Genomic DNA, 12,130 nt, shown 5'->3' with positions numbered 1-12,130 from the left:
TCCTAAACAAATATGATGCAATGTAATGCAATCTGATGCTAAAACTAAATATGAAAAATGATATGATTTTTTTTATAGAAATTAAAATTAATTCTTAATTTTTTATGCACAAAAAATGGCTAAAAAGATTAGTCAAACTTTATGTGTCAACACTCCGCGCCGTTGGGATGATAATCTCGCCGACCATGTACAAGAAACCGCTTGTCCCGATTCCGAGGAAATCCACGGGCAATGAGAGAGGCATAAACGTACTCCAGCGGATCGGATTTGGTATGATCTTCTTGGTCGTGGCCATGTCGCTCGCAACATTGGTCGAGGCGAAGCGGCTAAGGACATGGAAACATGACATCCTCATGCAAGGAAGGGAAATGACCAAACCGTCCATGAGCATGTTATGGCTAGCGCCGCAGTTCCTCATCCTCCGCCTCGAGGACGGCTTCACCCTCGACCACCCGCAAGAGTACTCTATGACCAAGTCCCCAACTCAATGAGGAGCCTTGGGATTGCGATATACCTAAGCATGATCGGAGCCGGGGGCTTCCCGAGCAGCTTCCTCATAACGATCATTGACCACATCACAAGGGAGGCCGACGGCGACGACCCCGTGCCATAAGTTGGCGACATAACGATCATTGACCACATCCACGGGCATTTAGTTAAGGGTAATGTTGCAAAGTTACTGTGAGAAGAATAATTAGAACTGGCCAAGAAAGGGCAGAAGAGAGCCGCTGCGACCCGTGCCATAAGTTGGCAACATAAATCTAGGCAGTACGACACGATAACTTCCCTTCGCACGGGGAAGCTTACTGTGATTGCCTAAGGTTGAATGGTGTCTCTCCTTGGTCTGAGCTGCCTTTGTCTCCAAAACTAATTCTCCCAATTCCATCAGGTCCAAAGCACATTGAAAATGAATTTGAAGTAAGCCCTTCTTTGATATGTTATTCATGCCGAAGCCCAAAGAGACCATTTGGCGCAGCACCATCTAAGAAAGAAACAGTTTGAATCTGACCACAACTACAAAAGCAAGCATATCTAGCTTAGACATCAACTACCAAACTTCTGACAACCGGGAACCTAGTGAAAGCTTGAAAAACGTAATGCTAGAAAACCAACAGTAATGTTCTTCAAACTTCTTCTCGGCAAAATTTTGCTCAAATAGATCCAAAGCAAAAGCAACAACTACACTGTTCTGGACAGTTAAAGAATGTCGAGTTCCACAGTCTGTCCTATGGAACCTAGCAACAAGCACCAGCAAGGGCTAGCTGGTCAGCAGTATTTCTTCTGTAATCAAACTGTAACAAAAAATTCTTGAGTTGGTTCCCCTAATTTGCTCAAATGGTGCAGGAAGACAGTATACCCACCCAAATGTGATTTTAGCATCGACAGCCTTTGGATGATTGTCGTCTGTTGTCAAATGCATCACATCTTCCACCAAAATCCCAGTGGACGAGGTATTGTTGGAAAGATAATCAACCTGATAGTCACAAATGTTGTCCGCATATTGTACCATTGCAGGGTACTTCTGCACTTGTTGATGATGATGCATTAGGGCTGTAAATGTTGAAATCTAATTGTCTGATCGACAAGGAGAGTGACGAGAGCAATCTGTTAATTTTAGTGACCTGTTTTAAACAAAGGACACAACATAGACAGGCTAACTTCTAATTGTTTTTCCTGTCTCTTTCTTCCATTTGTGAGAAAGTCTTTCCTGAAGTAGCTAAAGTTTTCATGCCATAATAAATAGCAAATAACAAGATCTCACGGACACGCTCGACCATAATGTATGTAGATATAAGCGGAGGAATATCATACAATTTTCAGTTTTTACCTCTGTCAAAAGGTTTTAGTTTCATGTCTCACCCATATTCTCATAATCACTGACGTAAGGGCACCATCAACAATATGGTATTTCAACTGTTAAGACCATGCCTTTGGAACTGGATATCAGATGATTGATTGGCGATGTCATGTTAATCATGGTAAGTTGTATATCATGCTTCTACCCATATTACTCGCTCTCTCATACAAACTTGTCAATCAACGGGCGGAGATGTGAACAATTATCCACCATATTAGCTTCTCCATGACACTAGTCTATGCATTGCATCCAGAGTAAGTAGTACTACCCCCAACATGCGCACACTCGAGATAGCACATGAAGCTTGGACTCTTGTAACGAGGGACAGAGACGTAGCATTCCTATCCAGAAGGATAGCGGTCCAGATGATGTCTTGAGGCCCTGTATGCAACTTTTGCAGTCACAGGGTAACCTGAACAGATCACTGCCGGTGTTTAGAGCCACCACATAGGACAAACTCGGGGTCCTGACCGAAACATTGGCATAGTGGAAACTGAAAGGCCAAGAAACAAAGCAGCATTTATCAAATTAAGCTGATCCACTCGAGCAAAACTTCGAAGATTCTGCCCTCTTTGGTTGTCAATAAACAGAAGACAGTGTGAAATATCAAAATAAGAAAAATTCCGGGAAAATTCAGTTTCAAAGCTGAAAATAATTAAAAGAGACATAGAGAGAGAGATTCAGCTGGCACAGGCTATGGCAGAAAAATAAATGAACAAAAAACAAGCCAAGGGGACAACGAAAGCAATCACAGATTATCTATACCAATGAAAACACATTGAGCCGATCATCCAAATACGTAGGCATTGAATGATCGAGCTGTCACAACTTCCGTAAATCACACAAGGTCAAACTGTGAAAGTGGAACAAGCAAAATCCGTGCTTCTGGCATGTTTCTTCACTTTTCAGAAGCAATCGCAGTCAATGAAAAAGGAGAAGTAGAGATCAACCCAAAAAACAATTAGAGGTTGGATCGGAAGGCATCATGATGATGATGATGATAGATATTAGTTTTTGAGACAATGGTGCTGCTGCTGCATTTGAATTCTGATGATCGGTCTTCGTCGCTCCCGTCATGTCCGGGGTTGGCTAAATGCCCTGGCTGGATGTGCCTTCTCGGGGTGTTCGCTAGGATCTTCATGTCATGGCCTGCATTAGAGGTTGGAAATCAATAACATGGTTGCAAATAGTTCGGCTGACTAGATCAGAGAGTATTGGAATTTGGGATGTTTTAATCGAATCGGGGGATCCAAGAGCACGGATGGATGAATTTCTTCAGCCCCAAAAGGAGCCTTTCGCGGTCAAACACACTCGGTAGCCCATCATGAAATTCTCTGAAAAAGAAAGAGTTGCAGTAGCAAACGTGACCGTAAGAATCAAATGAAGTGTGAGGATTGTATGAGCATGAAATTGGGATTTAGGTACTCCCAAGTCACATAAAAAAGCTAATAACTACGATTCAGTTCCTGTCAAAGGACAGTGTAAGATTGAATGGAGATAACGAGTCGTATAGCCAATATATGTTCACTTCTGCATCCTTGACAATGGCAAGGCAGTAAACGAGTTTCTCCTGCGAGACAGCGGGAAAGAATTGAACTGCCGTGTTCGCTTCATGAAACATAAGAAATCTGTGGAATCATCTGCATAATCAAGCTCACTATCCAAGTAGAGATGACAATGGTAGGGTAATGGCCAGCATATTGGTCGTCTCCTTTCATAGTTTTACTCATGCCCTGTACGCAGTTGGTGTTGCCACTGGGACTTTCCAAAGGGTCAAATAAAAACAAGCACTGAAGACAATCAGAATGGAAGATGAAGATAGCTACTCTTTTCGTGTTATAGAATTTTCAAAATAAAGATTCCTTTGGCACAAATAACAGGAGACACGGAACTAATCAACTGTTAATGGTGGTTCACACGTACCAATGAGGGTGAGCTGGCCAGCCAAAGGATCAACAGTAGTTTCTTCCAAAGAACCTCTTAAAGGATGGATCTGCACTTACGTAACTGAAAGCCACCTTATAAGTTGCCAGCAAGAGACACGGAAATTTTGTGATGAAGTATAACTCTAAACGAGGCGGATTGGGCAGCGCCGCCTGACAGAGCCGTCAAAGAAATACTGACTTGTGAGTAATTTAATACAAATACAAAGTTCACACAAGTCAATAGCTCCAGAATTCATCACAGTTTAGAGACAGTACCTTCATGTCCTTTTTAACCTCATACTTGTGAGCCCACTTGTTCCTCACCAGTCGCAATAAGTCCACGACGTCATCATTATAATTCACATTTCCTTGTAATATTATAGGCGCAATATGAGGATCTATCACCCTCTTCCATGTCCCAGAACAGACTTTCGCGCCATTCAATGACTTAATAAATTTGCTGTTTTGAAAAGCTGCCTTTACATAGAATGCAATATTGGAGAGTTCAGTAAAAAAGTCCATCCTCGTATCTAGATCCCAAAAAAATGGATCAACAATCACCTTCGATATTGCCGGCCTGCTAGGAATCAAGAGCAATTCATTATTAATTTGATTTATAGAGAAGTAAATCCGACACATAGCTCAAAACCATATTGCTTGCCCGAGGTATCTAATTCTTTTTACTCTCACCTCAAATTAGGATCCGTGCTTAGCAAATCACCAAGGAGAATAGAAGCTTCGTAGTTCCTTTGCAACAAAGTCATGTCTTTTTTGTTCTTCTTAGTTCTCTTGTCACGTACAATAGAGTCGCCAAATGGATGATGCCCAGTGAGACAAAAGAATATTATAGAAGCATAGCAGAACATATCAGATTTTGTAGTTGGCCGCTGTCCAGCATTATAAAGTTCTGGAGCTGTTGCACGTCCTGCAATCAAACATCCGGATATAGATTACCATTCATATTCTGTACTTTTAGGGAAAAAAATCTAACCTACAGGAAGCTTTTAAGGATTGTATCTACCAGAAACTGCAGCAATCCCTGCATCTGATATCTTCGCAGATAGAACTCCATTTTTATCAACAATCAATATGTTTTCTGCTCTCAGATTTCCATGCACCATATCATGCATATGCAAATAATGCAATCCTGATGTGATGTCCCTGTTTCATAATACAAAGCAGCACATAATTATAAATATTGGAAATTGAGTAACTTTCGTTTGATCTCTCTATTCAAACCGTTACCTCATCAGTTTCAGCACTGTGTCTGACGGATAGCCAACAGCCTTATGAGCCCACAACTCAATGCCCCTCGTCCGCATTGTATCTCTAAGAGCTTTCTGCTTCTCTTTGTAATCAATCATAGGTTGCGCATCATCAGGATTGACAACGAAATTACATAAAGGGTTCAATGCGTCAATCAGATCGAGCAAACTAAAATGACACAACTCTTGAATGATATAGCCAAAATACCTATTGTATTTTACTCCGCTAACAGGACACACCACATTTGGGTGCGGATTTATGGATAAGAAGTTGATAATATGACTATCCACCTCAATGTGTCCCTTGACAAATCTTTTGACAGCAACCTCAGTAGAATCATAAATCTGCCCCGAATAAACCGCACAGCCATTTTTCCCTTTCCCTATCTCCTTTGAAAGTTTGATTCCCAACATTTCAACAACAAAGGCGTCATCAACACCTATATTATCCAAATCAGTATCACGTAATCTACTTACAGCTTGGAGAATAAGGCGACCCATGTCTTGAGAAAATTCCTCTCTCCTTCTGTCGGGCTCCCCGCTATTATGAGCCATGAGGCAGGCGGAGAGGGCGAGAGAAGAGCCAGTGTCGAGAGAGTCGCTGCAGAGTATGAATTTCAAAAGGTTTTAGGGTTTTTTTTTGGGTCGAAGGTTTTAGGGGTTTTAGCCTAAAATCAACACACACCCTTTCGATTCTCGAGAGGCGCTGTGCGTAAATCAAATGCGAAAAGTGGAAAGGCAGAAAAAGAAGCAAAAGGCCAAGTTAAAGACGCCCTGAGGGTGCGCAAGAGAGATTCTGCGGAGAAGATGAGCAGCGGAGCCTTTGGGTCTGAGAATAGAGATCCAGGCATCAAGCTCTTCGGGAGGAATATTCCGGCGCCGGAGTGTCGGGTTCCGGCGGTTCTGCTGGAACGACGGTACAATTTTTTTTTTTGACCGTTTGCCCAGCTCTAGTGAAGCTCGTGGACTGTGTTATTGGCAGTTGTTGGTTCGATGTGTTGGCTCTGGTTTACGAGTGTTTGGAATTTTGAATTTTGATAGCATTTTCGACCCGAAAAACAAAAAAAAAAAAAAAGGGTTTGATGGCATCGGCTCAATTGGTCCGACCGAGTTTCATTCCTCGGCCCAAAGAATATAGAAGACGTAGATAAATTAATTTCAGCTCGAGTCTACCTTAATTCGTACAATTAACTTTAATTTTTTCCCTAATCTTATAAAAGAAATAACTTTGAAGCTTTTTTTATTTGAAAAGTAAAAGGAACATCCGTTGTTTTTTTTTTTTTGATAAAGTAAGTATGTATATAACTTTCCAAAGAGCCAAAAAATAAGGGATTGCCGGACACAAAAATCATGAACTAATTAGGACACATTAATATGTCCTAAAGGGTGTAAAGGTGAAACGGCAAAACAGAAAACATCAACTAGATGAGAGGGCCAAACAAGCGGCCAAAGTTAGTAAAGAACGAAACCACTACAAGAGCGGCCTAGCCTAATACGAATCTACACGGCCAAAATAGCGGCCAAAGAGCAATAAGAAAAGAAAAAAAAACAACTACAAGGCATGAGGATTGTCCTAAAAAATAGAGGAAGGGAGGCCCCAATTCCTTTGCAGACGCCTATTATGGGGATGACCTTCAATGGACCAAACGAGAGAGCTTTGTCTTTGACCACTTTGACAAGGTGATTGATAATTGCCAGCACCAAAAGAAGCTTATCTCTGAAAAGGATGTTGTTTCTCTAGGTCCAAATAATGTGACATAAGGCCTTGAAAGAAAATCTAGCAATATGGTGGGAAAAGGAACCACCACCAAGGTGATGTATAGCCCAATGGATATGATCATGCCATGGACGATTCCGCCAATGCAGATTACATTTGGAGGCCCAAAATAACGCTAGGCTATCGGTAATCGCGCAACCAAAAAACAGATGATCAACCGAGTCCGGTTTAGAGCGGCAAAAGGTACAAGAACCTTCATCTATTCTACGATATTGAAGCAGCAAAATCCGAGTAGAAATACGGTTGAGAGAGACTAACCACATAAGGAATGCATGGCGAGGGGCAAAAATGCGATCCCACACGAAGGCATGCTAATGGACGGGTCTCCCTCTAGGTCCGATGAGCTCCTAAGGCGATGCAACCGAGAAAGCTCCGGATAGTGACCTTGCCGGGTGAGTTTATCCGACCTCTCCTCAACAAAAATAGTTGGCTCCGGCCAAGCCAAGATAGTGTCCAACATACGAGACGAAGCCCAAACCGAGTCATAGAAAGAGCGAACAGATACGTCATGAGGAATCCTTGATCGGTAGATTTCCCCGTCCGAGAACAGCTTGTGTAGAGGGCCGGAGATATGCTACCAATCAAACCGGAATGACATCGAACGCCCATTGCCGGCCCTCCATCTAAACCGTAAATAGAACTCTGAGTGGAGGTCTAATATTTTCTTCCATGCCCATGAACAAAAAGTGGGTTGAGTAGTTACCCAAAAATTTGTTTTCTTCAAGAAAGTTGAGTGTATCCACTTCCACCACAATGATTCTTTATCCGTGAATGGAATCCATATATGCTTAAGTATCATCGCCTTGTTACATTCGACAAGCCTACGGATCCCCAATCCACCCTCATCTTGAGGGAGACAAATATCCGCCTAAGAAACTTTAGCACCCCCAACACCTAAATCGGGCCCTCTTCAAAGAAACTATCTAAGGATAAGTTCAACTCTATTCAAGACAAACTTTGGAAGAGTGAACAAGCTAGCCCAATAAACATGTATAGAATGCGGGACAGATTTGATGAGTTGCAAGCATCCATCAAAAGATAAAAATCTATGGGACCAAGAACGGGCTCTAGAGGTAATAGAGTTCACCAAAGCATTATAGTCGGCTCTGCTAATTTTAGATGCAATGACAGGTACACCAAGGTATCGAAAAGGGAGAGTACTTTTTGGAAATCCCAAGCAAAGCCGAATGTCATCCCGAAGTGCAGCAGATCCACCGGAGAAGTAAATGTTGCTCTTGTTAGCATTCAGCCTCAAACCGGACCATCCCGAGAAGAGATCAAGTCCATCCTTAAGTAGAGTGATAGAGCCCAAGGTTGCCTCGGTAAATAATAAGACGTCATCAGCAAAAAATAGGTGAGATAACTAAGTCGATTTGCACCGCCAAAAAAACTTAAAACCAAGTAGACTCGTTTTGACTTGAAGAATACCGGAGAATACCTCCATAACTAAAGTAAAAAGGTATGGAGACAAGGGATCACCTTGGCGAATACCTCTACTACTCGAAAAGAACCCGTGGAGCTCCCCATTGATAGCAACCGAAAACTTGGGCGAAGTTACACATTCCATAATAAATCTTATAAAGAAATCCGGGAACCGAAATGCTTGCAACACCAATTCAAGGAAGGCCCAATCGATCGTATCATAAGCCTTTTGAACATCCGTTGCTTTTTTTGTAGGCCTAATACCCAAAAAAAAACATTCAACTTTAGCATTTGTGACAATTATATTCATAACTTTTTTTGGTCTCATAAAAAACTCTCAATTTTTATTTTTGTCTTACTTTTACCGGTCTAACATAATTTCAGCATATGTCCCAAATATATTCCAAATTTTTTTGTCTCATAAAAAATCCTTAATTTTTATTTTTATTTCAATTTTACCATTGTCAGCCTTCCGTTCATAATCACCGTTAGTTAATCCTATATGGCTTGGATTTTCTCTCCGAACTTACCAATGAATCTTCGAAATTTTAAAATAGTAGGTTTCAAGGACGACGAGATTTTAGATCGTTCGACCAAATATCTCCATGTCTAACTGTTCTTGAGTTGTTAAGTGAGAAAGAGAATACGGAACGCGTCGTCTTGAGTGACTTTGTACCTCCCGACAATATGTAGGGAAAACAAACAATAGAAGAGAAGTTCGAGGATTTTTTTCGTGTAAGCTTTGCTGAGGTGTAATTCATTAATAACGTGAAAATGCCGCGTAGGATTTTTTAGTTTTTATTGTTGGACACACAAGATTAACTAACGATGATTATGAACGGAAGACTAATGGTAGTAAAATTGGGATAAAAATAAAAGTTAAAGGATTTTTATGAGACAAAAAAAATAGTTTTGGATATAATTGGGACATGTGCTAAAGTTGGGGGTTTTTTTGGTATAGGCCGGTATAATTGAGACAAAAGTAAAAGTTTAATGTAGAATTGAGACAAAAGTAAAAGTTTGATATAGAATTGGGACAAAAATAAAAGTTGAAGGTTTTTTTATGAGACAAGAGATAGTTTTGGATATAATTATCACAAATGCTAAAGTTGAAGGTTTTTTTGTGTATTGGCCCCTTTTTTTATAACTATAGCACAACCTTAAACGTAAAAGTTTGATATAGAATTGGGACAAAAATAAAAGTTGAAGGTTTTTTTATGAGACAAGAGATAGTTTTGGATATAATTATCACAAATGCTAAAGTTGAAGGTTTTTTTGTGTATTGGCCCCTTTTTTTTATAACTATAGCACAACCTTAAACGTCCAGCTATTTAAAAGTTTAGCAAAACACTTTTCAAATCTCACGAACTGATTAAATACAAGCCTGTAACACACACACACACATATATATATATATATATGTATGTAGATAGATAATTTCAACTCAAAATAATTTACACATGATTCGAGATATTTGAACTAAAAAAGAACTAGCAACCTTTGATACTTAAATTAAAAAAATCTGCTGACGCACCCAACATATCATGCCAACCCTGAAAGGCTATAATCTTGCAACTTCCAAATGTAAATAATCAGGAAAAGCTAGCACTCAGAGAATGATAAATACTGTATCCGATTGAGAGTCAAGAATGTACGTGGCTTGCAAATCGGGACTCGTCGTTTTCCCTTATAACGGCATGCTTCTAATCATAACCATGGGGGCCAACGGTTGGCCGTGACTCATAAGCTAAGCCAACGGTTACCAAAGCAAGGAAGCTGCTAAAACAGAAGGAGATAAGGAAGCTAATTAGGGCCTACAAGATAACTATTCTGGTTTTCTGATTCTGTTTCCTAGAACAAAAAAAGATGAGAACCATATTTGATAACGCAAATGATTTTGATTATGTTCCCATAATCAGTTTTAAAACAAAATCCAGATCTAAAAAAAAGTTGGTTCTGAAAAAAAGAATCACTTTTGAGAATTACAAAATAGAATGAAATCTCACATCTCCCACTTTTCCTTTTCGGTTCTCTTATCACTTTTCCCTCAACTTAATAAAAATAAAAATAAAAATAAAAATAAATTTCGAAAAAAATGGAAATTTTTAAAAAATCACAAAACATTTTGAAAATCCCTAAAAATAGAAGAAGCTTAAATTTTGCTAGTTTGACATCATTTTCATAATTTTAGGCCTAAATTTCCTAGATTTCACTCTTCTGCAAAAAAATGTCATAGAAGATGAGGGCATCTAACATGCGGATAATAGCGTATATACTCGTAGCCATGCATCGAAAAATGTGACCATCTGCACGTTGAGCCGAAGCCAAACACTCACTTGGATTTAGGACAGAGGCTGCAAAATGATAGTGAAGGACTTGTACCTCATATCAAAAAGGATAATTTTTTTTTTGTCTATGGATAATTTGGTTATTTGGCTACTATGTTTGTATGTATTTTGGACAACGCAACATTTAAAGAAAAAAATGAGTTCTTAATGTGGGAACTGTCACATGCTTTAATCAAACTTTAAACGTCATGTGTTAAAATTTGTATTTCATTTATCACATGCTAAAAAAAATGTGTTTTAAATTATTTTAGTGTGCATTGAAAATTAGTCTTCAATTTAGGATGAAATTTTATAAAGTAACTACATAGTTGTTTGACTTAAATGAAAAAAAATTAGGAAGAGAAACATTTTTTTCGAAATAAAAATTTTGTGCAGTTATCAAACACGTTTCTATTCTAGGAACAAAAATTTTTTATAGTTATCAAACGCATTCTGATTCTCTAAAACTCATCCAGGAACAGAATTAGAAAAAGTCATTTTAATCAGAATCATTTTTTTGGAACAGAATGGTTACCATGCGTAGCCTTAATAGCGATTCGTTTGAGATCGAAAGCATTCACCACACTTTGAGAGTTCAAAACGAGTCCCACGCATATGCGTAGGAGATTGAGTTTGGAGGGAATGAAAGATGAGGAATCGGTTATGACTTGAATGTAATTAGACGGAAAAATGAGGCTTACCGATGTTCTAAGATCAAGAGACAATTACTTTAAACCACTTTTCATGTTCGACCAGTTCAATGAGCAAAGACAGGGCTGAGTACTTGGAGCCTACATGGCAACCATTTTGATCCTCCGATTCTGTTTTCTAGAAAAAAAAAAAGATGAGAATCCTATTTGGTAACGTAAATGATTTTGATTTTGATTATGATCTCGGAATCAGTTTTTGAGTAAAACAATAGCCAAAAAACAGTTGGTTTTGGAAAAAATAAAATCACTTTTGAGAATCACAAAGCGGAATAAAGTCTCACATCTCTCACTTTCCTTTTCGGTTCTCTTGTCAATTTTCCCTCGACCTAAAATAGAATTCAAAGAAAAATATATAAGATAATAAAATAAAAAAATATAAAAATTCGAAAAAATTTGGAAAAATTCCAAAAAGTCATAAAAATTTCAAAAAATCCCTAAAAATAGAAGAAGCTTAAATTAGGCTAGTTTGACCTCATTTTCATAAATTTGGGTCTAGATTCCCTAGATTTCATAGATTTTATTCTTTATTAGTGAAATCATAAATACCTTTGCAATTAAACTCGAACCACATTTCTCCAAGCCCTTAGACATTCATTAGGGTTTTATGATGCGCGGGTATCGCTCGTGTCGCTTATCCGCTTGCTCAAAAGAGCTCGATGAAACCCCACAATAAATGGTGAAAATGACTCTTGATGATTCTTGATATTTATTTTTGCATTTCAATATGCAATATGTCATATAAGAGAATCAATATGAATTAATCTTTGATTAATTCAAAATGTAGAATGAAATTTCACAAAGTAACTATGTAATTATTTGATTTAAATGACAAAAATTGGGTGGAAC

The 12,130-nt window shown here is 38.9% G+C and overlaps 2 protein-coding genes across 2 annotated transcripts; both read right to left on the bottom strand.

The window, feature by feature from the left end:
- Positions 1-3,799: 3,799 nt before the first annotated feature.
- LOC115752640 (serine/threonine-protein kinase/endoribonuclease IRE1a-like) lies at positions 3,800-4,355 on the bottom strand. The gene is made up of 2 exons (XM_048284466.1): positions 4,060-4,355; positions 3,800-3,954 (listed from the first exon to the last, which is right to left on the bottom strand). Exons 1-2 carry the CDS (start codon positions 4,303-4,305, stop codon positions 3,811-3,813), a joined length of 390 nt encoding a protein of 129 aa, XP_048140423.1. The 5' UTR covers positions 4,306-4,355; the 3' UTR covers positions 3,800-3,810.
- A 114-nt stretch (positions 4,356-4,469) lies between these two features.
- Positions 4,470-5,603, bottom strand: LOC115752647 (serine/threonine-protein kinase/endoribonuclease IRE1a-like). The gene is made up of 3 exons (XM_030690923.1): positions 5,029-5,603; positions 4,805-4,944; positions 4,470-4,708 (listed from the first exon to the last, which is right to left on the bottom strand). The coding sequence occupies exons 1-3, from the start codon at positions 5,601-5,603 to the stop codon at positions 4,470-4,472; spliced, it is 954 nt and encodes a 317-aa protein (XP_030546783.1).
- Between the last annotated feature and the right edge of the window lie 6,527 nt (positions 5,604-12,130).

This window comes from Rhodamnia argentea, chromosome 8 (assembly GCF_020921035.1).
Source record: "Rhodamnia argentea isolate NSW1041297 chromosome 8, ASM2092103v1, whole genome shotgun sequence".
Taxonomy (NCBI): Eukaryota; Viridiplantae; Streptophyta; class Magnoliopsida; order Myrtales; family Myrtaceae; genus Rhodamnia; species Rhodamnia argentea.
Note: the sequence above shows the minus strand (reverse complement) of the source record. Positions and strands in the feature narration are given on the sequence as shown.

Coding starts and splice junctions, on each gene's coding strand:
- LOC115752640 (XM_048284466.1), bottom strand. CDS start 4,305: ATGGACTTTTTTACTGAACTCTCCAATATTGCATTCTATGTAAAGGCA. Junction 3,955..4,059: donor AGGTTAAAAAGGACATGAAG/GTACTGTCTCTA, acceptor CGGCTCTGTCAG/GCGGCGCTGCCCAATCCGCC.
- LOC115752647 (XM_030690923.1), bottom strand. CDS start 5,603: ATGGCTCATAATAGCGGGGAGCCCGACAGAAGGAGAGAGGAATTTTCT. Junction 4,945..5,028: donor ACAGTGCTGAAACTGATGAG/GTAACGGTTTGA, acceptor ATTATGAAACAG/GGACATCACATCAGGATTGC. Junction 4,709..4,804: donor AGGGATTGCTGCAGTTTCTG/GTAGATACAATC, acceptor GTTTGATTGCAG/GACGTGCAACAGCTCCAGAA.